The sequence below is a fragment of the Euprymna scolopes genome, chromosome 29, assembly GCF_053919585.1.
Source record: "Euprymna scolopes isolate OS-2025 chromosome 29, ASM5391958v1, whole genome shotgun sequence".
NCBI classification, from domain to species: domain Eukaryota; kingdom Metazoa; phylum Mollusca; class Cephalopoda; order Sepiida; family Sepiolidae; genus Euprymna; species Euprymna scolopes.
Window position 1 is genome coordinate 88,572,788 of NC_136510.1, and position 27,772 is coordinate 88,600,559.

At 32.6% G+C, this 27,772-nt stretch overlaps 1 protein-coding gene across 1 annotated transcript in view; it reads right to left on the minus strand.

The window, feature by feature from the left end:
- Positions 1 to 13,527: 13,527 nt before the first annotated feature.
- Positions 13,528 to 27,772, minus strand: part of LOC145252781 (contactin-like) — a 139,184-nt gene continuing 124,939 nt past the window's right edge. The window contains exons 24-25 of the mRNA XM_080112714.1: positions 24,158 to 24,341; positions 13,528 to 13,947 (exon numbers count right to left, since the gene is read on the minus strand). Of these exons, the coding sequence (XP_079968840.1) occupies positions 13,811 to 13,947; positions 24,158 to 24,341 (321 nt within the window). The 3' untranslated portion in view covers positions 13,528 to 13,810. The remainder of the gene's footprint in view (positions 13,948 to 24,157; positions 24,342 to 27,772) is intronic.

Consider the following 27,772-nt stretch of genomic DNA (forward strand, 5'->3'; position numbering starts at 1 on the left):
TCTGACAAATCTTACCTACATTGCCTGCAGACATTTTTCAGTTAACAGGCCTTCTTCTTACTCTCGGTGGCCGTGGTAGAACTTCAGACCATTCTATATATAATTGGATCCATCTTTCACATTATATCAATGGCTTTATCTAAATTCCACATGTTGACCAAGTAGTTCTCTTCTGTTTCATTTTTTGTAGAAAAAAAAAGCTGAATTTCAAAAGAAAAATGCTTTGGAATCTCTATAATATTCTACTTGTTTCTTCCTTTGCTAGTCCTCCGATATGCTTTGATAAAGGATAAATGCAATTTTTGAAGGCCAAACTATTTAAAAAAAAAAAAAAAAAAAAAAGGCTAAATTCGTAACATTTGGCTTTTTTTTTTTTTTTATATGGAGGTCACCACTTATCAAGGCCCAGAAGCCACTCGGGGATAAGGGTTATTGCATGTACAGTAATAAATGAGATAGTATCGTAGTAATCATTAGTATTGGAGATTTGATGGAGTGTCTTAAGGAGCGATTTATCAGGAATTTGTTTATGTTGGACTTGAAGACATCCAAGTTGTAGTTAGGTGGGAAACAGGCAAATGGAAGAGAGTTTCACAGTCGTGCACTTCTAAGAAAAGCTCTGCTCATGTAATCTACGTTTGGATTTAGGCACAGATAAAGAGTGTGGAAAATTAATGTCAGTAGTTTCAGCTAGATGGGTGTTTTTCGGGAAAGATTGTCGGGGGGGGGGGGGACCAGACGAGCACTTGGCATGGAAATAACGATAAAACAAAGTCAGGCTCGCAACGTCTGGCAATTCTGGAAAAGAATGTAAGAGTAACCTCCCTTTGACGCAGCCTCGTTTTCGAATCTCATAATAGTAATAATATATCATCATTGTTGTAATGGTATGAGACAGAAACTGGTATTAATTTCAACATGCAACAATTTTTCAATGAAGAAAGAAGTTGGTGAAAAAGGGAATATTTGAAAGAAACAAGGCAAAAATGATAAAAAAAAAAAGAAATTGTCTGCCAAGAAGTACTGGACTAAAAGAGTAAATTAAAGATTCTCTTACAATGTGATTTTATTTGGATTGAACTATGTAGCACAATATTATTTTCTGTGTATTTATTATCACTTATTAATTTATCTCATTTGTGTCAGTTCTATATTTAAAATGCAATGGACACTATTTTCATAGAAATGTGAATAAACTCATATTTGCCATGTGTTGTTAGGGTTTCTGTCTAAAAAAATAAATTTTTTTTGTATTATCCAGAAAAATATCAGCTTTATCAAAATATTGGATTAAATATATTTCTCATTTCATGGAATTTCCACTGATCCTACTAGTATAAGTAATATCCGTTTATTGATTCAACTTCGCGAAAACCGTTAGATTGTGAGTATGTTCGAAAGTTCTTACGAGTTTTAATTCTATTGGGAAATACCATCTGCCAGTTGGATTTGACATTTTTTTTTTAACCATCTAGCTTCTGAAAAATGATGCATATATTACTAAATTATCTTCAAATGCCTGGATGTTTGAAGGTGTATGTACAACAAAATGGAAAGTAAAGAATAAGCAGACGTAATAAACCTGTTTAAACATTATAAAAAAAAACAAAAAAAAAAAACCCAGCAAACGTGATGCCAAAATAAAGAATAAGCGAACGATGTTAAAACTTCTTAAAAAAAAAATTGAAAAAACAGCGAACGTGATGGGGGGGGAAAAAAAAAAAAAAAAAAAAAAAAACGAACGAAAAAAATGGAATAAATAATTCTGTTTCAATATTAAAACTTAAAAAATCGAAAAAAATATTTATATCTGATACATCGGCTCTAACGTGCAATCTTAAAATAACGACACTGCTACTATACCGACTGGTCTATGATCGTTGAAAGTTCTTAAGAGTTTTAATTCTATTGGGAAATACCATCTGCCAGTTGGATCTGACATTTTTTTTCACCATCTTCTAACTTCTGAAAACTGACTCATATATTACTAAATTACCTCCCTTTGGTCGAACTCTCAATGAATAACATGTCATAAATGTGCGCACCTGTAACGAGCTAAAATGCTTTTCTTATAGATAAACATTTTTTGTTAATGCTGATCATTGTCCTTTTACATTTTGATTTTACAAGACTCTAAACACCAATGAATTCTTTTGAGAAATATCATCTGCCAGTTGGATCTGACCCTAAACACCATGGGACACCAAGGCTGTATGCCAGCACTGCCACTTATTGCTTAAAAAAAAAAATTTATTTATTTATTTATTTATTTTTACTTTTTTAAATAAAAATCGCTCCAGACAATGCATGAAGCCATTTTATGTAAAGAGTTTTAAAAAAAAAATACTATTTCAAGGGCAAAAATTGGCCAATGATAAGCGTTAGCTGGATAGATTCCCATGCAGAAAACAGCAATTCTTCCCCTTTTGTAAGAAACATCGTTCATGGAATATGAGGACTAAAGGACACAAAAGTAGCGAGTTATGAGTCTGAGTTAGTAAACCCAATTTACGTTTATCCTTAAGTGGCTCTTGGTCTTGATAGTTGGTAACCCAATAGTATCCCCCCCTCCCATTCAAAACAATAAGATAATAGCTGTTTTCTTTCCATAATTACAGATTCTATTTTCTGTCAGGATTAACAGACAAAATAAAGGAAACGATTGTTTTACCTATTTCAACCCCCCCCTCTTTAACTTAACATGTGACCTTTTCCAACCAATCGCAACTTTGTATCTATTACATAACATTATTATAATATAAATTTGTGTTCTTTTTATCTTTTCAGAGTGTCTACTGCTGCGATTTTCTTCACTTTCAAACGCAAGAGCCCTCCCCCCCGACACTTTGGACACATTCCTCAGCAACCTAAAGAGTCCCATCGGAAAGCTTTCTGAATACAGTTTCCACATGGTCGTGTTTTTCTTGCTGCTCGAATATTTCCTGTCTCCTTAGCAATGGTGGCTGTGTTGTCAGAAGGCGCACAAGTTGTTTATTACCAACGGTCTTCTGATCGTGTCGCCCGATTCCCTTCAGCAGCGATGGGAGAGAGTCATCGAGTTGATGGGTTTCAGCTGTTATCGCTACATCAAACTGGAACACCTGCATTGCATGGCTTTTCAAAAGATCAAGAACGCAGCTGACGACGATGACGAGGAGGTGAATTCGATTGTTGGCGACATCCACCCTGACATGCTGTACATTCTGCAAGATTCAAATGATTCCGAGCAAAACTTCATATTGATATATTTCGTGCAGATAAGGAATTCTTTCGGAAAACGATCAACAAACTTCCTATCGATCTGTCCGATGATGAAGATTCCAAGTAGGGATCATTTGTCAGGTATAAAAATATAATATATATATATATATATATAACAGCAAAAAAAAAAAAAAAAAAAAAAAAAAAAAAAAAAAAAAAATTCTTTGTCATTTATTCCAACGTTGCCATCTGTGGAAATATTTTTAAGATTTTCTGTTTGTAAATAGCGCATGGATGCAAAGTGAGTACATTGTTCACAATGTATTACTGAAATATATTTCTTACAAAAAATAATTATATATATTATACTAGTGGGGGTACCCGGCGTTGCCTGGGTATTTGGAGGTGTGTGTGTGAGGTTGTGATAAATCCAAACAAAACGGAAAATAAAGACTAAGCGAATGTAATAAACCTGTTAAAACAACAAACATGATGAAAAATACAGAAAAAGCGAACGATCTTCAAACTTCTTAAAAAAAAAAACTTCGAAAAAACAAAAAAATTTGCAAACGTGATAGAAAAATAATAAAAGAAACAGACAAAAAATGGCATAAATAACTGTTTCAATATTAAAACTAAAAAAAATATATATCTGATATGTTGGCTCGAACATGCAATCTTAAGATAACGACGTTCATACTATACCGACTGGTCTATGATCGCGTGAGCGAAATTAGGTCTTTTATTTTATATTTAAACTAATTCAAGAAATAAAGTTTTGCCCATGCGTGTATGGCTTAATTGTCATGAAGGAACGATTTTTTGCTGTCCCTCCCTGTAGAAAAGAGCTCAGTTGTGGGTGAAGGAATTAATATTTTTAGCCAATTTTTCGATATTTGTCGTCCGAAAGGTCGAGTTTCAAAATGATACCAATCTCGTGAAAATCTGTCGCCTCTGTTGAAAGTTTTTGCAAGATATACAAACATACATACATTTAAACAGATGTTTGCCCTTATATTATAGACTAGCCTGAGTGCCCGGCATTGCCCGGGTGTTTGGAGGTGTGAGGAAAAAAAAAAAAAAAAAAAAAAAAAAAAAATGGTAGTAGGTACGCAGGCTTGAACCCGTATCATGAAGGAGGAAAAGTGTAAAAAAACCAAAAAAAAAAAACCTGACGTCTATGCCCTTATCGCCAAACCAAAAGTGGCAAATGTTTAAATTAAGACTAGTCTATCGGAAAGAGAGATGACTTTCAAAAATATCTGCGAAAAAAAGCGACCCCCCCACCTTCCTGTAAAAAAGTGTCAAGTTGAGGGTGAAGGAATTAATGTTTTCAACCAATTTTTCGATATTTATCGTTTGAAAGGTTGTGCTTCAAAATGATACTGATCTCGTGAAAATCTGTCGCCTCTGTCAAAAGTTTGAGGCAGACATACATACAATAACAGACAGGTGAGATTTATATTATAGACTAGCTTGGGTACTCGGTGTTGCACGGGTGTTTGGTGGTGTCTACAGAAATTAAAATGGAGAAAAATGTTTTAGATTAAAATCTTTTCTTTATATCTGATAATTTGTAACAGGTATAAACAGATTTAAAACAAATGTGCTAAGCATACGTTTCGTCTTAGTCATCATCAGAACAAAATATTATGTTTGGAAAACATGTTCAATACATGAGCTGTGAACTAAAATATGTCTATCTACTATTTTATATAAGGAACTGTGTGTGTGAGTGCACGCGCAGTGAGTTCCATGTTCTCCTATAGACTCAAAACCGGTTGGGTCGATTTTTTATGAAATTTCACACAAAGATACTTTATGCTTAGCATCGTTCTTAGATGTTTGTGTTGTCTTTGCATAAGTATTGATAATCGAAATAATCCAATGAAAGAAGGAACAGGCGATTTTGACCAAAGTTAACACCTTGCACAGCCTAAGATTGCAAGTGAATTTCAAAAGTTCTATTACCACACAAGCCGAATGGCTCAACATATAAAATCAACAGCAGGTCTTTGATATGACAGAAATGTGTTAGAAATGAATTTTTCTGATTAAAGCAGAATTGAAGGATGATATTTGACTTTCGCATTTAAAAAAAAAAAAAAAAAAAAATTATAAAATAGTAGGTTCTTTACAGTGCAATCTAGATAACAGTGTATTGTGGACTAAGTCACTGTGGGGAGGCATGTGAAGCTTCCTCCAGATGCCCCATGATTGGTCACCAAATAGAGCAGGCAATCAATTTGATTGAGAGAGAAAAAAAAATAAAATAAAAATGGGCGATTTTGATGACAATAAAAATATCGGAGTATAAAATATTTGTTGAGCATCATTTAATCCCGGACAACGTCGGGTCTCCCTGCTAGTAATGTATATTCTCACAACATCCATATATTTCATTTATAATAGGCAATTATTACCCACATTTTTGACTTCCTGCATTAAATAGCAAAGTTTAGAAATCACGTACGGAATGAAATTATCTGCAGAGTTTTTTTTTATATCTGTGCAAAGAATTCAAAGAATCGTTTTTAAAGAGTTGTGAAAGACATTCTTTTATTATTTTGGTATTTGTACAAATGTTGAAACTCAATTATGCTGTAAATTGTAAAATTAAACTTTTAAAGTAATTTTATTTTAAAAATATGCATGAGGTACTTTAAACATGTTTCCAGACTTTTTCATATATGCACTTTTATTGATAGTACACACACAAAACTTTAGTCTCTTTCAAAAGCCAAGTACGTCCAAGGATGGAATACTGTTGCCATATCTGGGCAGGAGCTGCTAAAAACAGCCTATCCTGCCTTGACAGAGTACAAAATTGGCTTAGTGGGGGATGCCCTTTTCTCTACCCTACAACCTCTCTCCCACAGAAGAGACGTTGCGAGCCTATCCTTGTTTTATCGTTATTTCCATGGCAGGTGCTCGTCTGAACTCCAATCTCTGGTCCCCCCTCGCCAATATTTCACGGAAAACACCAGTCTAGCTGAATCCACTGTGAAAAATTTCCCCCACTCTATATCTGTGCCTAAATCAAAACGTGGATTCCATGAACAAAGCTTCTTTCTTAGAACTGCACGCCTGTGGAACTCTGTTCCGTCTGCCTGCTTCCCACCGGACTACAACTTTGATGTCTTCAAGTCCAACGTTAACAAATTCCTAATGAACCGCCCCCTTAAGTAAACACTTCATCAAATCTCCACACTAACGTAATGTACTTGCAATAACCCTTATCCCTGAGTGGCTTCCAGGCCTTGATAAGTTGTGATCACTGTAAAAAAAAAAAGTAATCTCCTCTGGCTGCAATGCCCTTGTGCCATTCCAACAACTTATGGAAGGCCCTATGAAAGTCCTCTTCTTGGAGCGTGTCAATGACCCTCGTCATAGCCTCTTTAATTTCTGCAATTGTCTCATAACTATAACCTCTAAGGTTTTCCTTGAGCTTAGGGAATAACCAAAAGTCACAAGGAGGAAGGTCTAGACTATAGAGAGTGAGAAACTGTCTTAATGCTCATCTTGGTCAAATAGTTTGTGACAAGGATGGAGCACTCTCAAGACAAACTTCATACAAATCTTCTGCATCTCACGAATATTTATGTACACAGTTCCCACACTGAGATCAAACTGTGAACCTTTTGTCTCTATAGACACACAATGGTCCTTATCCATTAAATTCTTTATTTGACCAATCAACTCTAGTCTTCTGACTTATTCCTCTTACACCTCATCATCCTTCAGACTCCCTGCCTTCCTTGAATCTCTTATGTCACTCAAAAACTGATGCTAGATTCAGGCAAGATAGTCCAAAAGCAGTCTGAAGCATTACATATGTGTCTGTGACATTTTTTTTCAAGTTTAAAACAGAATTTTATTGAATATCGTTTTTCTAAAGTGTGCTTGTCTTCACACCCAGATTGCATTTTTGAAATTCATCAACTGTAACAATCAGGCTTTAGTAGGGTGTATTGCAATTCCTGCTGTAGCTGTTCATTTAAACCCCAAATCATAAAAATTGGACAGTCATCTCATAAGATGTATAGCAATAACATACTGACTTTTCAAGAATCTACAATTTTAAAAAATTTGTACAAAAACGTCTGGAAACTTATTGAAAGCACCACATAAGTTACTGGGCCCATAACCTGTTATGTCAATGGGATTTGTTTGAATAACCTTGCAGATCTATTAATTGTTGAATGTTGTGGAAGGGAAAATGACACAAGAAATTTAAATGAATTGAAGGAAAAGTATACAACACGCTTGGAGCTTTATGAATTCATTGCAGTAAATAAGAAAGAAAGAAAAACATAAGTGATTTTATTTTCAATATATTTTATTATGAAAATGTATACAAATTAGATTTGAGAGAAGAATGAAGAGATTTAAAAAAAAAAAAGAAATTAAACAATTATCATATGTTTCATATAAAAGAGTGGGGAAACAATTCAAACAAATAAAATTTTGTTTTCCTTTCTTTTTTTTTAAAAAACATCAAATGAAAAATATCTAATGAAAAAAAAGTTATAATAAAAAAGAAAATATTAAAGTCTATTTGAAAATTAAAATATAAAATTATCTAAAATTTAAAAACAGAAATGAGAATAGTAACTTTAATAAAACAAATCAATCTTCATCTCCAAACTTGTTTTTACAATGTTTCAGTTGATGTGATCTCTGGCCATTAATGCAGGTTCCAAGTTCAACAATGGGTACTTGTGTAGTTTATAGACCATGCCAAAATAACATTAAGAAAACCAGTTTTTACATGGAGAGATGAAGGCTTTGTTAACTATTCTGCACTGTCACCTAACAATTTAGTAAACAGTAAAAATTAAATTAACTTAAAAATCCTATCTAAAATAATAGCACAGTCTATAAACTGCAGAAGCACCCAGAAAGGTTCTCAAGTTTGAAAAAATGCAACCAAAGAAGGCCAGAGTTTACATTACTTGAAAAATTGTAAAAATAACTCAGAATAGTCAAAAGTTAGTATAAAAAATAATCTAGTTTTGAATATAAAATAGTCTGCCGAAAATTCAAAATCACCCCCCCCCCTGTCCCCATAAAAAAAAAATAACTTCATCCAATCAGAAATCAAATATAAAAATAAAACAAATTTGGCATCCAATCAGAAATTAACAAAAAAATTCAAATTTGGAAATTAAAGTACAATCTATAAAAAGCAACAAGTCGTTAAATGATTACATTTCTTGGTATTGAAGAAAAGGTCTCAAGGTGCATTTTTATCTGGTCTTGGAATTTGGGAAAAAAAACAAAACAAAGAAATTTAAATAATCTCCAGAAAAAAAAGCTGACATTTTTGAAACCCTTAAATTAGAAAACATGAATATGAAAGTTATAAAAGCACACATGATTATGATTGGGTGACCATTTGAAAATATTTTTTATTGTTAGAAGGATCCATGGTTGTTTTATGTAAAAAAGTCAAGGACAACTTGAAGGTTCCCTTTTCATTAGCAATAAGGGATAGAGGAAGGCACAACTTCTTTTCCAGGATTACTCCACTCTCTTGATCCTCACTTTACAATGAGGAGTGCTTAAAAAAGGGACCATCAAGTATCTTTTTTTTTTTTTTTTTTGAGAATTGAAACCCCCGTTTCCATTAGCGAACACCATTATGATAAATAATTTTAAGGAGAATAGGTTTTAATTTTATTTTTAGATAAGTCATATATTCATCTTCTGAATCTTCAATAAGTTCTTATGCCCCATCCTCAGAAACTCAAAAAAAAAAAAAAAAAAAAAAAATCGGATTTTAAAACACTTTAATGCATTCAAACACGTATTGAAATGTGAGAAAATATTCTAAAAATAAAAAATTAAATAAAGTTTACATCACTAAAATTTGTACTTACTTTCCTCCTCATGAGGAAAAAATTAGACAAAATTATGAAGAAAATCCAGCTCTCCAGAAAGGAGCATTCTTAATTGGGATAATTAAAAAAAAAAAAAAAAAATGCCCCAGTCAAGAAGGATTTATTAGATCAGATACATTTTGATTTCAACCAAAAAGGCCAAGGAACTAAAGTTATGTTTAAAGTTTTGCAGAGTTATGCCCCTTTAGGTTTTAAATTATCAAAATTTGCTAAATCTGAGAATATATTTAATTTGGATAATGCAACTTTCATTTATGCAACAGGCTTACAGTTGTGCTCCTGTGCAAACCTCTTTAAAGAAAAAAAAAAAAATTTTTTTAATTGCAGATTTGGCAACAGTCGGTTATTTTGAGTTCAACTTGGTTTCTTCTTGATGAATTGCCAAACTCACTCAAGCAGCGTTTTCAAATTGTGCATATTTATTTCGAAAATCATTTTCAAACATTTGGATGAACAAATAATTTCACAAAATGGACCTGTCATCTGCCCATTTTGTTCGTGCCATTTAACTCCATTTTCTTTCGAGATATGTAAAATCCCATGTCTACGCTGATAAACCAGACAGAATAAACCACTTGTATTCATTCGTTATTGTAAAAATACAGCCTAATTTAATGCATAGCAATTGTGATTATATCATATGCAGGAGCCATAGACACGAGTCATATGCTGAAATTGTATTAAAATTAGGAATGCCAAAAACTAATCTGAAACAAACGACATTTTTGTATGATAACAATATTTTTTCTGTGATTTATTTTAAAAGTCAATTCCTCAAACAATCAATCAATCTCATTGTAATATTGCTCCTTGGAGAGTGCAGCAGAGGAAGACTGATAAATTTGCAAATAATCACCTTCGCTAAGGGTTGCCCTTTGTGCAAATCTAAAAATACAGCATCAACAAAATTCACCAAACAATGATTGCGTGTGTAACTGTTGGTTAAAGCACATCTGTGAGAAAGTGTGCAAGACACCTGCTGGACTGAAAGCACACCTGCGATGTCACAGGAATTGTTGAAATTATTTTCTGAACCCTTTACCCATAGTCTTCCATGAGAGACTCCACCGTATATAAATAATAACAGTATAGTTACATTCCAAGTTAAAAATATTTATTTTTCAGCATTTCAAAATTTTTGCACATTTTTTTTTTTTTTTTTTTACGGATTTGTTTCATTACCGAGAAACAATCGAATAGTTATGTCAGTATTGAATTTTTTCATGCGTATACTCTTCAGAAAAAAATAGAAATTTTTTTTTTTTTGCTTAGAAAAAAGCATGCATGACAACCTAATGTTGGAAAAAAATGGAATTCCATAGAAGATTCAACAGTGCAGGTTTACTTCAGCCACCATCTTTGTACTTGAAATGTAGCTGTACTGTTATTATTTTATATATGCTGTGTTATGTTTAACATTGAGCTTCTAAATGAAAAGGATTGGTATACACAAAGGTTGAAATATAATTGAAAAAGCATATATATCCTAGTTATCCATAAAGGATAGGGTCATCTCATGGTGATCTGGATGCCACAGTTCACCTGTGTTAATTGCAATGCATTAATCTGCCCATACGAAATAAAATCATGATTCAGAAACTCCTGTAGAGTATATCATCAAGTTACGAATGATAAAAATTCTAATCTCTATATTAATAAAAAAAGACTGCAACAATTTTGAGGCCCCTTATGCGGAAATGAGACAACCCTGTCTACCCTGGAACTTCTGTTCTCAATAATGTGGTGAAGCTCTATGGAAAGAATATACATTTTTTTTATCGCCTCTTACATCCTATTTTTCTAATCTGATATTTATTTATTGAAACAAAGATTTAAAAAAATCCAATTGAAGTTAAACCCACTGAGTCCTTTTTATATGTAAACCACTTTTTCTAGTGCTCAGACTTTGTAATTTTAAAGATACTTAAAGAAAAAAAAAAAAAAAATCGATAAATAAAAAATGATTTGCTGTACTGATATGCAGAAGTTCAAATGTAACAAACAAAAATCTTGTTAATCTTTCCTAGACATGGCCCCAAATAGTAGCCAGTTACGTCCAAGTGGCGATATACTCATGTTTACCCCTTACAAAGCATAAAAAAAAAAAAAATTTAAAAGTAATTGATGAATGATAGAAAAAAAAATGATACAAATTGGGAATCTATTTCTCATTGGTATCAGTGCTCACCATTGACCTAAATCTGACTTTCTCTGCTGGGATATAGTTGATATTTAAAAAAAAAAAAAAAAAAAAAAAAAGGCTTGAAATCAATCTACTCCATTACAGATTATGACTTTTAGAAACCTTTAAAGTTTAAAACTATGTTTCCACTAAAACGAGCTAAACAAAAATGGAACTCGTATGTTAGACAAGACGTAAATTTGACGTGTTGCTTTATACGAATAAAACACATCAAGAAATTAGTTTCAAATGTGTGCAAAATAAAACTCTAAAAAGGTGCACTCTGGATTTTTTTTTCACTTTAGAGTCACCACTTATCAAGGCCCAGAGGCCACTCAAGGATAAAGATCAATGAGTGTCAGGTGAGACAACACTAATGATCAGTAATGGTGAAAATTGGAAAGGAATTAATTTATTTTAGAGGACGCTAGTACAAGAATTTGTTCGACTTGAAAACGATCATGTTATAGTCAGTTGCTAAGCAGTTCTGCAGTACTGTGTTCCACAGAAATGCAACCCTGGGGAATAAAAGCTGTGATCATGGAATATTTGCTTTGTTTTAGGCACAGATAGAGAGCAAGGGAAATTGTTGACAGTGGTTATAGATAGACGAGTGTTTGCTGTGAGTGTTTTACAAAGAAAGGACCATAGACTGAAACTCGGTAGAGTACCTAGCATGTAAATAGCGATAGACTCGCAACATTTATCCTGTGAGAAAAAGGTTGTAAGTAGGAAAAAATGACATTGCTCAGATTTCAGCTTTATACCTTGTCCAGGAAGAAAATGGGTGCTCCTCCCAGATGTGACAACAGTACTCCATTTTAAGGGACATATTAGGCTCTTATACAGATATATATTTTTTTTTTTTTCTCTCACTGGTTTTCCAACTGAAACCAATTTCCCTATTTCGATTCTTAGCTTTTAATTTATCATTCTGACGTTTCCTCTTAGAGGGTCAGACGATAAGGCCTTAAGGAAAATTTTAACAATTCCACCTGCCCGTTTTTTGTTTCTTTGATCTTTTTATTTAAATTAGATTATGTTTCCTCTGAAATTTCTCCTTCCATTTTGCTGTACCAAGAATTTACTTATATAATACATACACACACACACAGCATAATCACGTTGACACACCGGTTTTTGTCAGATTACCGAAGTTAAGCAACGTTGAGCCTGGCTAATACCAGATGGGTGACCATTTGGGAATTTTAGGAACTGTATGTGCTCTCTGCTTATCTCGGCATTGTTTCCAGTCATCCTGAACCTCCACTTGCCACTGGTATTTAACAATGCTGACTCAGGAGAGGTGTGATGGGAGATTGTGCAACTCTTGCCTCAAAAATTTCACGCACAGGCACCCTTACAGTAGGTATCCATAGTCCGAAGACTGAAGGAAGCCACCATACAGGTAGAGGATAGTGTCATTCTGGAGCGATAGAATGATCCAACCATTTTCCCAGCGACCTTGGATATGGATCTGATGAAAGTCTTATTTTGGACAGGAGTAGAGGTCAGTCCTAGAAGCTTGTCGGAGAAGGATGCTTCTTCAAGACAAGTCATTCATTTCAATTGGAACCAGTTAGGAATTGGGACAAAAAATTAAAATTGGCTCAATCTAAAATGATTTCTTCTTTGTTTGAGGACAGAATAGATAATACACTTTGATTAGAGCATGCGAAAGCTGAAGAAACAAGAGTCAATTTCAATCTGAAACAAAAATTTAAAAAAAAACCTAGTGTTGATGATTTTTGCATGAGGTGAAATGTTGTCAACCATTAATAATTCTTGTAACCATAAAATTTTGGCTTGAATTGTTGCAATAAAAAGCAAATGAAATGAAGATGAAAAAAATTATATAATAATACAATTAGAAAGGATAGCTCTCTTCCTTTTGAAATAAAATGTCAAGTGTTTGGGAGTAATTTAAAAAAAAAAAAAAAAAAAAAAAAAATGGAAGCAATTTTTTAAAAAATTTTTTTGCACCCCCGCTAAAAAAAAAAAAAAATCAAGAAAATATTAAAAAACAATTTGAACATTTTTTTTTATAGTAATGTGGCTCAAAATTTTTAATTAAATTTAAAAAAAATTTTTTTTTTTTTTTTTTTTTAGAAAAAAAATAAGAAAATATTTAAAAAAAAAATTAATAAAAAATTTGATTAAAAATAGAAAGATTTGATTAAAAAAATATTATTTCCTTAAAATTGTTTTTTTAAGTTTAATAAAAAATTTTTCAATACAAAATATTTTTTGATAGAATATTTTAATTAAAGTTTTTTTTTTTTTTTTACATTTTAATTCTCCATGTCAGGCATGAATAAGTGGCATTTATATACATCCCTCCGTTCGCCATAAAAAAACATAAAAAATGATTAAAAAAGGAGAGAAAATATGTAAAAACAATAGGAGGGTGGGGAATGGAAAAATAAGCTAAAAAAAAAAAAAAGGAAGAAAGAAGGAAAGAAAAAAAGTTTTACAAAAAAAAAAATAAAAATAGAGTTTTCTAAAAAAAATTTTTTTTTAAATGTCAATGTTGATTTGCATTTAGAATCCCCCCAACAAGGATGCTTAAAAGCAACAGACTAAAAGGTTTACAGCAAGATGTTCCAGCATAGAGCGCATTTGTCAGGTTTGGATCATACATGTCTTTACGGACCATTCCATCTGGAAAGAAGAAAAGATTTTAGATATAAGACACAATTCTTATATAAACATGCCACGTATTTTATCAGATAAAATGTTAGAATGTCACCCGGATAGAAGGTATACAAAAACAAAAATAACTAACATATACAAAATTAAAAACAATTTTTTAATTCCACCTGAATGGATCAGGGGAGGATTGCAAATTGCATTGTTATGATGACTGAATTTATGCATTCATGATCTGAAAGTTTCATCACTTTTGCAGATATTGATGTGAGAGTCTAAGTAAGCAACTCCTGTCATGGACGTGCGTCAAAAGCAGAGAGGCGTCATTAAGTTTGTGACAAAAGTACATCGACTATGTTGGAAAATAAATTCTGGAGCACAGAAGGTTGCTTGTCTTCATGATACTGCTCCCATTTATGTAGCACTTTGACTATTTGAGTTGAAAAAAAAAAAAAAAAAAAAAATATAGAAACAAACCTTGTATTTTGAAAGTTTTTTGATTTTCCAAAAACAGACAACACGTGAAAGAAAACTTGACATAACATGATCTCTGGACAATTTTTCAATATTTGTCATCCGAAAGATCGAGGTTTAAAATGATACCGCTTCAGTCACGTTCCGACACGCACACATTTTGCCTTTATATATATATATATATATATATATATATATATACTAGCATGGGTACCCTGCGTTTCCTGGGTGTTTGTTGGTGTAAAAGAAAAAAAGGTTTTGGGAAGCAGGTAGGCTTGTACCTGAACCCTCAACGCGAAGGTGGGACAGAAAGTGTGAAAAAAGCTGACATCTTACCGCTAGGCCAGGACGGGACAAGAAGTGAAAATCATTCTAATTTAACGATTAAAAAGTTAAGTGACAGATGCGTAAATTAAATGAGGTCAAACATCACGCCATAGGAGAAACTGTTGGGGAAAACCAGCTCTCCATAAAATGGGGAGTGTCCAAATGAATAGCAATTGTCTGATATGACGGGTTTTGGCTGCATTGATCAAAGCTCATTGCTTTCTGGACCTCCTGGCAGGTACATACGTTTGTTCGGATTCAGTTTCACTTATATATATTGAAAAGCCAAATAAACATGTGGAGACTAAGAAATACTGCGAAGATAGCATGTAAAGGTCGGCCAAATAAAAGATACACATGACCTCCTTTCGTAAATCATAGATATTATAATCTCGGTAGTATATAAAAAGTTCTAAGAAACAGTGGCTCCCCCTCACCAAGCGCCCCCTCCCTCAAAAAGCCTTTGCTGAATATACACAAAATGTGAACGAACTAACACATTTTTGCCTTTTTATATACACTAGCAGGGGTACCCGGCGTTGCCCGGGTGTTTGGAGGTGTGTGTGGTGTTAAATAAAAAAGAAACCGGGGGGGGGGGGGGGGGGAGTAAAAGTTGGTAGGATCGAACCCGAAGCCCTGAGACGAAGTTTGAAAATAAAATCGGCCAGCCAGAATGAGTTACTTAAATTCAAACATCTTTTAGTAAGAACCAAATTGACAGGTGCGCGCACAGAAGTCGTAGAGCAATAGGTATTCAGCAAATGAGGTCAATGACCAGGTTTGTTTGTTATAAGTGAAGTAAAAAAAGAAAACGTTAAAACTTAAGCGGGGGGGGGGGGTAATCAAAACATCACAAAAAAAAACTAATGTAAGGCAAACGAATGATGTTAAATGTAAAAATCGAAAAAACAAAAAAGAAATGGCTTAAATAAGCCTATTTCGATATTAAATTTAAAAAAAATCGGTGTTTTTGTGTGTGTGGTCGGGGGTGGATAAGCGAAGTAAAAAAAAAAAACAACAAGAAAATGAACGTTACGTGAAAAATGGCTTAAATAATACTGGTTCAATATTTAAATTTAAAAAATCGAAAAAAAAAAAAGAAAAAAAAAAAAAAAAAGACATCTCACACCAAAACGATTCAAACCCAAAACGTTTAGATAACGAACCAACTGAGCTTAACACGACGTACATGAAATTTAGTCAGTTTTTCAACTATTTAAAGTAAACCAGGTCATCATGTCATCTGACGCATGCGTAGAACCAGTCATCGTCACGAGAGGACCGTTTATGTTGACCCCCCACTGTTGAATTGTCGATTTCGGGGTGAAAAAATGAACATTTTGGCCAATTTTTCGGGCGAAGGATGGAGCTTCAATATGATACCGAGTTTGTGAATTTTTGTTGTGTCTGTCGAAAGTTTTTAGCAGACACACAAACACACATACATTTTCGCTTTTATACATATATAGATAACTATTATGTTTGTTTGTTTGTTTGTTCTGTTTTACGGCATATTAACCACTTTGGGGTCGTTTAATGCCGAAAGGTTCATTATGTTGTGTTAAATATTGGTTTGTTCTTAAGGTTTTTTTTTTTGGTTTTTTTTTTTGGTTTTTTTTTGGGGGGGGGGGTCTTTCCTTATATTTTTGAGTATATTTTAGTTTCTTTCAGAAAATTGATAATTTTTTGGGGATCAATCTTGTTTAATATTGTTTTTAGATTGTTTTCTTGGTAATACTTTGTTCGGGTTTGTTCAAGGTCAATGCAGTTTGTCAGTATATGGTGTATTGTGTAGGGTTCTTGACACGTTATACAGTTTGGTGTCTCCTCCCCTTTTAGTAGATGTGAGTGGGTGATGTGAGTGTGACCTATTCACAGTCTGGTCATTACTACCTCTTCCTTTCTTGTTAACTTTTTGGTGTCTCTCGTTCCAATATTTGGTGTTATTTAGAATAATTTGTTTTTGGTGCATGCGCTCCAGTTTTCTTGCCATTTTCTCTTCAAATATGTGTTTATTTTAGTCTTTAGGTCTGTATAGGGGATTTTTCCACTTATGTGGTTTTGTTGCAGAGTTTCCTTTGCTGCCTTATCTGCTTGTTCATTCATGTAGATGCCGATATGGCTTGGTATCCAGCAAAAGATAATGTTTTTTTCTATGGTTATGGCATCTATTTTGTTTAGCAATTTTGTAATAAGTGGGTTTGTCATTTTTTTTTCTTTTAGAGATATGAGTATTGAAAGTGAGTCAGTAAATATGATATATTTTTGATGGTCATCATTGGTTATTATATTTAGTGCCAAATCTATGGCTGTTGCTTCTGCGCTGAAAATAGAAGATTCGTTTGGGAGCCTTTTCTTTAGTTTTATTTTTTTGTGGATGGCTGCGCATCCTACTTTATCTCCATCTTTTGATCCGTCAGTGTAAATTTGTGTATATTCTTTGTATGTATTCTGGATGATAAGTAGTTCTTCATGGAAGGTAGATGGGTGGGTTTTCGTTTTGGGATATTTATTTAATTTTAATATTATGTGTGGTTGTTTGATCATCCAGGGTGGAGTTTTTGATTTGTTATATTTATGTATTTTTGTAGTGTCCATTTGGGCTTCTGTGAGAAGGTTTTTTATCCGGAGGCTGTAGGGCTTGATATTTTCTTTCTTGTTGAAGAGATGTGTGTATTGTGGGTGGAGGGTACATTGGTATGCAGGATTTGTTGGACATGATACCAGCTTTAGGTAATATTGTAGCGCTAACTTCTGTCGTCTTAGAATCAGTGGAGGCTCATGGGACTCTATATAGAGGCTTTCTACTGGAGAGGTTCTAAATGCTCCCAAGGCTAATCTTAATCCTTGATGATGGATTGTATTTAGTTCTTTTATGTAGGACTTCCTTGCTGCTCCATAGATGAAGCATCCATAGTCCATTTTAGATCTGATTAGAGTTTGGTATAATTTCAATAATGTGACTTTGTCTGCACCCCAATCGGTGTGTGCTAGGACTTTGATCAATTGTATTGTCTTTTGGCATTTTGCTTTTAAACATTTTATATGTGGTATGAAGTTCAATTTTTTATCGAATATAATACCTAAATATTTATGTTGGTCGGTGAGTGGGATGTTCTTGTTATCCAGTTTCAGGTTGGGGTGGAATTTTCGTAATTTGCAAAAGTGGATGCATTTAGTTTTTTCCTCTGAGAATGTAAATCCATTTTCTATGGCCCATTTGTTTATTTTATTCAGACAGAGTTGTAGTTTGCGTTCGGCTATTTGTATATATTTAGATTGGTAGTATATAAGTAGGTCGTCCACGTATAGGGCGTTTTCAATTCCTGGGTCTATGTTTTTTATGATATTGTTTATTTTAATGTTGAAGAGGGTAACAGACAGGATACTGCCTTGGGGGACACCCATTTCTTGATCTTTTTGGACTGAATAAGTGTTGTCCATCCATACTTGGAAGTTTCTATTTGTTAAGAAATTTCTGATAATTTCTGGCATTCTACCCCTAAGTCCTAGTTCATACAGGTCTTTTTGGATTCCGTATTTCCAAGCGGTGTCATACGCCTTTTGCATGTCAAAAAAAATTGCTATTAGATGTTCTTTTTTTGCAAATGCTTCTCTTATGCGTGTTTCCAGTTTTATTAAGTGATCGGTGGGGCTTCTATTTTTCCTGAAACCCGACTGGCTTTCTGTAATTAGATTTTTGCTTTCCAAATACCAATTTAACCTTTCGTTAATCATTCTCTCAAAAGTTTTGCACAAACAACTAGTTAGTGCAATGGGTCGGTAGTTTGTTGGGTTTGTATGATCTTTTTTTGGTTTGGGTATTGGGATTACTGTTGCCTGCTTCCAGTTTTTTGGAATGTTGTTAGTTATCCATATCTCATTGTAAATTTGTAATAAGTAGTCCAGTGATGGTTTTGGTAGTTTTTTGAGGAATTGATAATGGATCTCGTCGGGGCCGACTGCTGTATCGGGAGATTTGTTTATTGCCTCCTCTAGTTCTGCGCTGTTGAATAATTGATTGTAGTTTTCTTCATTTTTTTGATTTGAAGTTTATTTTTATTTTTTCTTCATAGCTTGGAATTTTTTATTTTGGTTTTTTGATGATGAGTTCATTGAGAATTGTTCTGCTAATTTATTTGCGATATTTTGTTTGTCGGTAATCTTTGTGTTGTCGCATATAAGGTGTTTAATAGGGTTCTTTGTATTTTTTCCTGCTATTTTTCTGACCATCTCCCATACTTTTTTGGGTTTTGTGTTTTGATCAATTTTTGTTACATAGTCTTTCCACGTGTTCCGTTTTGATTCTTTGATAGTTTTCCGTGCTTTGGCTTTGCTGTTTTTATAGGTGTCCAAATTTTCTTTCGTTGGACTGTTTTTGAATTTCCTTAGGTTTGCACGTCTGGCTCTTATAGCTTCTTTGCATTCTTTATTGTACCAGGGTTTGTTATATTTTGTAGTGGTGGAACTTTTTGGTATGTTCTCCTCGGCTATTGTGAGTAGGGTGTTGCTGAAATATGTGATGTGTTCTAAGTTAGGATTCGCTTCAGTTGATATGTATTTTGGAAATTTTCCCAATTTGCCTTTTGTAAATTCCAGCGGGGTGTTTTGTCTTCTAGCTTGGGATTCTCGTTTTCTATTATGATTGGGAAGTGGTCACTTCCGCATGTATCCTTATGTGTTCTCCAGCTATAATCCATGTATATAGTTGGGTCACATAGGGTTATATCGATTGCTGATAGGGTTCCCGTTGGTGGGTGCATATATGTATTCTCTGTTGTTGAGTAGGCATAGATCATTTTGGTTAATTATTTTTTCTATGGTTTGGCCTCTTTTGTTGTTTTTTTTTACTGCCCCACCATATATTGTGACTATTGAAGTCTCCCAAGAGTAGAAAAGGTTTAGGTAGTTGTTTGATTATATTGTTTAATTCTGTTTCGTTTATTGTTTCGTTTGGTGGTATATAGAGTGAACACAGGGTTACTGTTTTGTGTAGTGTTGCAGTTATTGCAACAGCTTGCATATTTGTTTTTAAGTTCACTTTGCTGTGTGGAATGTTTTCGTTTATAAGTATTGATGATCCACCGGTGGCTTTGCATGATAATTTGTTTATGTGGTTGTATATTGAGTAGTGTTTTATGTTAATTTTGTCATTTTCTTTTAAGTGTGTTTCCTGTAGGCAAATTATTGCAGGACATAAGGATTTGATAAGTATTTGTATTTCTTCGATATTAATTTTTAATCCTCTTATGTTCCACTGTAGGATTTTGTTAGTCATGGTTTATATTTTCTTTCTTTTGTTTTGGGTTGTTGGATTCCTCAATCTCCATGACTTCATGGCTTTCGAGGGTTTTTTCTTTTTTTTGTTTGGATCTGGACGTTGATCTGGGTCTTGCTTGGGATGTTGCTGTTTTGGGTTCTTGCTCATTTTTTCCCTCTTGATTGCTTGTGTTTGGTTTCTTTTTTTTTCCAGGGTGTTTTCGGTTTCCATTTTTCCTAGAATTTGGAATCTATTTTGAATGTCTACTGTTTGGTTTTCTTCTTTTCTGGTTCCTTTGCGGAGGGTACTAGGCGAGTGTTCTTTTGATTTTGGGATGTTTTCAGTTTGTGTGGGTTTTTTGTTAGAGGATTGTGTTTGGTTTTTTGGATCTGGTGAGATTTTACTCTCAATTGTTTGGTAGTTATTTCCAAGTACAGCTGGAGTTGACGGCAGTTGCCGTAAGGTGGCCCTCAATGTCTCAACTAGTTCACAAAGTGATTTTATGAGAGTAGAGATTTCCTTTAGTTCAGTTTTTTCTTTTGTTTTTAATTGATTTTTGGTTGCACCTGCGTATGATCTAGTTGGTTCTGTTGTGGTGGCTGTTTCAATAATTTTCCTGGCTTCAGTAAAACTTATGTTTTTGGTATATTTGAGTTCATTTACTTTTTTTTTCTTTGATCCAGTTTTGGCAGAGCGATGAGTATGCTGGATGGTTCTCTCCACAGTTTGGGCATTTTATATTTCCTTGGCATTCTGTTTCCTGGTGTTCGTTACTGCTACACTTTGGACATACTGCTTTCCTGGTGCAGTATTCTTTGAAGTGGCCAAATTTTTGGCAGTTTAGGCAGCGAAGTGGTCTGGGGATATATGTTTCTACTTTAATGTTAATATATCCAATCTTGAGTTCGGTTGGTGGAGTAGGAGTATTAAAAGTTAATATGTATGTGTTGGTGTTAATTGCTTGTTCGTTTCTTTTTATTGTAATTCTTTTAGTATCTATAACTTTTTGATTTTTTAGGTTTGTTTTTATTTCATCTAGAGAGCAGGTGTTTAGTTCTGGACATCTGATGACTCCCTTTGAGGTGTTGAGAGTTTTGTGAGGGTAGGCATTGATGTTTATATCATGGAACTTTGTCCATGTTAAAATTTCTTCGGCACTACTTTTAGTAGATACTTGTATAAGTAAAGTTCCATTTTTTAATTTGTTTTGTGTTCAGATTTTTGTTGATAATTCTTTCGATTTTGAATGGGGACATTTTTGTTATTTGTGTGTTATCTTGCGATTCCAAGATTATATACTCCGGAAAGTTTGTGTTTTCATCTTCATCGCTTTCTGGATGGGGCCTTTTAGTTTTTTTGGAAGCCATAGAATATTTTTTGTTTTTTCATCATCCTTGCTCCCCACCCTCCTCGGATCCCTAAATTGGGAGATGGTTGGGGGGAAACCCATTCGCCCAAGCATCTCAGGGATACAATGATGATATACTCAAATAGTGAGTATAGCTGCTTATGACGATTTTTTTCATTTCCTTGGACCCAGCAAGGTGTAGAAAGGGTTAGTTGTCAATAGCATCAGTTTTCACCATCTGATTGGCCCTTGCCATCGCCTTCTAATGATAGTATGTGTGTGTTTTTTTTTTTTATATGAGTATAATGTGTTTGTGTTTCTCTTTATGGGGGTTTACTATTATTAGGGACTGTCATGACTAGCCGGTTGGTCGGGTCGAGCCTGCCCGACCGCCCATCTAGCCGAAGTAAGGGCCAAAGTGGAGTGTTGCTAAATCACGGCCATTTGGTTCCAAGGTCGTGAGTTGCTCAGCCACCAGGATCCCGTTCTAAGGCATTACGGGTCGCCACCTACGGCCAACAGGTGGCCCCATTGAGGGACTTTTACTCTCTGCAGGGGGACAGTCGGTGTATTCTGATACTCCACCAACAGGGTCTGGGAGGGGGGGGGAGATAAATAAGGGGAGGGAGGGGGGTTGTTGTTTTTGTTTTTGGTTTTGCAGAACAAAATTAAGTTTTACAAAAAAGATCAGAAAACAAAAAACATCAATGTAGGTGCATTTCATCTCAGGAAGCCAAAAGACAGCCTGATCTGGTAGCACCAGAGATAACTATTAAAGCAATTTATAGTTACTTCAATTAATACAACAAAATATGAATATAATAAAAAAAAAAAAAAAGCCCGAAAGAATCATTAGTATGCTTAATTTATATAACTATTTATTTATACAGTTTATATTAAACTAGCGGGGGCATCTGGCGTTGATGAATCATAAAATATGCTTAAATATATTTTAATTTATGCAGATTTTCATATTTATTGTTACAAAACCAATTCTCTATTTAATATATATATCATACGGATTTCAAAAATTAAAAAAAATAAAAAATAAATAACTTGAGGGCCGTCAGCTAGAACTGAAACCAAAACATTCAGCACTCCAGCTACATTCCTTACCATTTGACCTATCAACAGATAAGACTTAACAGCTATGAATGAATTTTTGCATATGCAAAAGTAATATGAGTATGTCAGCAAGTTGAAATGAATATTTTGCTGATATACTTCTGTACGTGTTATTCATCCATCCAAACAAAGATTTTACTCGTTATAAACCATCATTGGTGTATAATTACTATTTCTTGTTAATTTTAGTGTTAGGTGACCAGTAATTTAAGACTTTATCAATTAAATATTTTCACATACATACATACATGTTTTATTTATATAGATTAATATTTGGTGTCATTCCTTTGCTATTTACTTGAATGTCGACTATTGCCTGCTAGTCGTAAAATAGAAGTGGTTCCAAATATCTACGTTACCTGCTATAGGATCGATTTCGCTCTTGTAAATGAAGCAACCGTGATTTAATAAGGAAAAGATAAATTACAAAAACCTTTCTGAAACTATTTTCTTCTTTAACTTTCAAGGGAGATAATTTAAAAATTAGTTTTTAAAATTTAAACAGATTAAAAGATAGATAATGCAAGGTATATATTAAATAAGAACACTTGTTTCTTTTTTAATATAATCCGTCAGACAGCCGAAAAATTGAATTTTTATTAAAATCAATGATAATTACTTATTATAGCAATTTCAACTAAAAGTAATGCTATCTACCTAATTATAAGATAAGACTTAACAGATAAACAAGTATTTTTATGATTAAACGAAAAATGATTTTGCTTGTTACGTGTGTTGTAAACACAAGGGAAATAACTCATTTCTCCTGAATTGGCCAAAATTTTTGAAACTTGATAAATTACCTCCCCTGCTATTATGCACGTTATCAGTTTCTCCGTTTTCGCCTCTAGCCTTTCCTTCTACATTTCTCCCTTTCCCCGGTTTTTTTTTCTGTCTTTACATTTCATTCTTTCCATTTCTTGTTTTCAAGTTACATTAATCATTTTTTAATGTCTTGATTAAACTGTACAAGTGCCATAATATATACTTAATTGCTATGTCGCTATAATGAAAATATCCAACAGTTATGAAAAACGATACGGTAGAAAATTAATTATTAAAGAAAATAGTTTTCAAAGATATTTGCAAGTTTTGTTTGCATGACATTTTAGTGTGCCTCTGTTTGTGACTATGCATGAGAGAGAGAGAGAGAGAGAGAGAGAGAGAGAGAGAGAGAGAGAGAAGAAGAAGGCGGGAAATGGAAGAGAAAGAAAGAAATAAAGAACAGAGCCAAAACACTAGACGAATCACGGTTTGTTAAGATAAACGTTTAAGACAAGGACAACAGTCCGTTATACTAAGAACAACGTACATAGATATATATGGCCCGTTAACTTAGAAAATATAAACAGGATTTAGATAATGACAACGCAACAAAAATGCATAGAGAATATTGATGACTACATAGAAAAATAAATTTTGGAGCACAAAAGATCACCTGTTTCACTGGTATCATTCCCATCTTTGTAGCTCCTCAACATTTTAGATTTTGAGTTAAAAAATAGGAGGCTTCACTTTTGAACGCCCCTGGTATAAATTATTGTTGGAAAAAAAAAAAAAAGAAGCATCACACTACATTTAGTCTATGGAAATCATTTTCTGAAACTTGTATTTAAAAATTAAAAAAAAAAAATCTTAGTCATGTTTTTTTCTGAAATAAAATGTTTTTAAATGAAAGTTCACTTTACCTTTTGTGATCGTAAAACGGGTCACCGGGGAACTCATTTTGCCATCTCCTCCTCTGCTGAATCCGTAGACACGTAATTTATAAACGATTCCCCTTTCAAGATTGTAAATGTAGCCGTAGGAATTTCGTCCAATATCAACAATTCTTGCCTCGCGGATGTTATCTGTAGCTCTCCAGTACTTGATCTACAAAAAAAAAAAAAAAAAAATTAATTTTTTTTTTGAAAAGTAAATAAAATAAAAATTTTTTGATATTTTCTTACAATTGAGACATAACATATATGCATGGAGGATTATGTTGCCGAAAACTTACGTAAGAAAAATAAAGTAAAACAAAAGGGAGAAAAAAGGAGAGAAAAAAAAGGAAACAGATTAGTTTACATGAGAAAAAAAAGGAAACAAAAAGGAGAGAAAAAGAAACAAAAAAAAGATGAAAAGAAACAAAAGGGAGGAAAAAAAAGCAAAAATCACAAAAAAAAAGAAAACAAATCACAAAAAAAACAAATCACAAAAAAAACAAATCACAAAAAAAACAAACAAAAAAGGAGAAAAGAAACAAAAAAGGAGAAAAGAAACAAAAAAAGAAAAAGGAAAAAAAAAGGAGAAAAGAAACAAAAAAGGAGAAAAGAAACAAAAAAAGAAAAAGGAAAAAAAAAGGAGAAAAGAAACAAAAAAGGAGAAAAGAAACAAAAAAGGAGAAAAGAAACAAAAAAGGAGAAAAGAAACAAAAAAGGAGAAAAGAAACAAAAAAGGAGAAAAGAAACAAAAAAGGAGAAAAGAAACAAAAAAGGAGAAAAGAAACAAAAAAGGAGAAAAGAAAAGAAACAAAAAAGGAGAAAAGAAAAGAAACAAAAAAGGAGAAAAGAAAAGAAACAAAAAAGGAGAAAAGAAAAGAAACAAAAAAGGAGAAAAGAAAAGAAACAAAAAAGGAGAAAAGAAAACAAAAAAGGAGAAAAGAAAACAAAAAAGGAGAAAAGAAAACAAAAAAGGAGAAAAGAAAAGAAACAAAAAAGGAGAAAAGAAAAGAAACAAAAAAGGAGAAAAGAAAAGAAACAAAAAAGGAGAAAAGAAAAGAAACAAAAAAAGGAGAAAAGAAACAAAAAAGGAGAAAAGAAACAAAAAAGGAGAAAAGAAACAAAAAAGGAGAAAAGAAACAAAAAAGGAGAAAAGAAACAAAAAAGAGGAAAAGAAACAAAAAAGGAGAAAAGAAACAAAAAAGGAGAAAAGAAACAAAAAAGGAGAAAAGAAACAAAAAAGGAGAAAAGAAAAGAAACAAAAAAGGAGAAAAGAAACAAAAAAGGAGAAAAGAAAAGAAACAAAAAAGGAGAAAAGAAAAGAAACAAAAAAGGAGAAAAGAAAAGAAAACAAAAAAGGAGAAAAGAAAACAAAAAAGGAGAAAAGAAAACAAAAAAGGAGAAAAGAAACAAAAAAGGAGAAAAGAAACAAAAAAGGAGAAAAGAAACAAAAAAGGAGAAAAGAAAAGAAACAAAAAAGGAGAAAAGAAACAAAAAAGGAGAAAAGAAAAGAAACAAAAAAGGAGAAAAGAAAAGAAACAAAAAAGGAGAAAAGAAAAGAAACAAAAAAGGAGAAAAGAAAAGAAACAAAAAAGGAGAAAAGAAAACAAAAAAGGAGAAAAGAAAACAAAAAAGGAGAAAAGAAAACAAAAAAGGAGAAAAGAAAAGAAACAAAAAAGGAGAAAAGAAAAGAAACAAAAAAGGAGAAAAGAAAAGAAACAAAAAAGGAGAAAAGAAACAAAAAAGGAGAAAAGAAACAAAAAAGGAGAAAAGAAACAAAAAAGGAGAAAAGAAACAAAAAAAGGAGAAAAGAAACAAAAAAGGAGAAAAGAAACAAAAAAGGAGAAAAGAAAAGAAACAAAAAAGGAGAAAAGAAACAAAAAAGGAGAAAAGAAACAAAAAAGGAGAAAAGAAACAAAAAAGGAGAAAAGAAACAAAAAAGGAGAAAAGAAACAAAAAAGGAGAAAAGAAACAAAAAAGGAGAAAAGAAACAAAAAAGGAGAAAAGAAACAAAAAAGGAGAAAAGAAACAAAAAAGGAGAAAAGAAAAGAAACAAAAAAGGAGAAAAGAAACAAAAAAGGAGAAAAGAAAAGAAAACAAAAAAGGAGAAAAGAAAACAAAAAAGGAGAAAAGAAAACAAAAAAGGAGAAAAGAAAACAAAAAAGGAGAAAAGAAAAGAAACAAAAAAGGAGAAAAGAAAAGAAACAAAAAAGGAGAAAAGAAAAGAAACAAAAAAGGAGAAAAGAAAAGAAACAAAAAAGGAGAAAAGAAACAAAAAAAGGAGAAAAGAAACAAAAAAAGGAGAAAAGAAACAAAAAAAGGAGAAAAGAAACAAAAAAGGAGAAAAGAAACAAAAAAGGAGAAAAGAAACAAAAAAGGAGAAAAGAAACAAAAAAGGAGAAAAGAAACAAAAAAGGAGAAAAGAAACAAAAAAGGAGAAAAGAAACAAAAAAGGAGAAAAGAAAAGAAACAAAAAAGGAGAAAAGAAAAGAAACAAAAAAGGAGAAAAGAAACAAAAAAGGAGAAAAGAAACAAAAAAGGAGAAAAGAAACAAAAAAGGAGAAAAGAAACAAAAAAGGAGAAAAGAAACAAAAAAGGAGAAAAGAAACAAAAAAGGAGAAAAGAAAAGAAACAAAGAAGGAGAAAAGAAACAAAAAAGGAGAAAAGAAACAAAAAAGGAGAAAAGAAACGAAAAAGGAGAAAAGAAACAAAAAAGGAGAAAAGAAACAAAAAAGGAGAAAAGAAACAAAAAAGGAGAAAAGAAACAAAAAAGGAGAAAAGAAACAAAAAAGGAGAAAAGAAACAAAAAAGGAGAAAAGAAACAAAAAAGGAGAAAAGAAACAAAAAAGGAGAAAAGAAACAAAAAAGGAGAAAAGAAACAAAAAAGGAGAAAAGAAAAGAAACAAAAAAGGAGAAAAGAAAAGAAACAAAAAAGGAGAAAAGAAAAGAAACAAAAAAGGAGAAAAGAAAAGAAACAAAAAAGGAGAAAAGAAAAGAAACAAAAAAGGAGAAAAGAAAAGAAACAAAAAAGGAGAAAAGAAAAGAAACAAAAAAGGAGAAAAGAAAACAAAAAAGGAGAAAAGAAAACAAAAAAGGAGAAAAGAAAACAAAAAAGGAGAAAAGAAAACAAAAAAGGAGAAAAGAAAACAAAAAAGGAGAAAAGAAACAAAAAAGGAGAAAAGAAACAAAAAAGGAGAAAAGAAACAAAAAAGGAGAAAAGAAACAAAAAAGGAGAAAAGAAACAAAAAAGGAGAAAAGAAACAAAAAAGGAGAAAAGAAACAAAAAAGGAGAAAAGAAACGAAAAAGGAGAAAAGAAACAACAAAGGAGAAAAGAAACAAAAAAGGAGAAAAGAAACAAAAAAGGAGAAAAGAAACAAAAAAGGAGAAAAGAAACAAAAAAGGAGAAAAGAAACAAAAGGAGAAAAGAAACAAAAAAGGAGAAAAGAAAAGAAACAAAAAAGGAGAAAAGAAACAAAATAAGGAGAAAAGAAACAAAATAAGGAGAAAAGAAACAAAATAAGGAGAAAAGAAACAAAAAAAGGAGAGAAAAAAACGGGAGAAAAAAAGTTTTATGGAGGGAGGGAGAGGACATAGATTGAAGA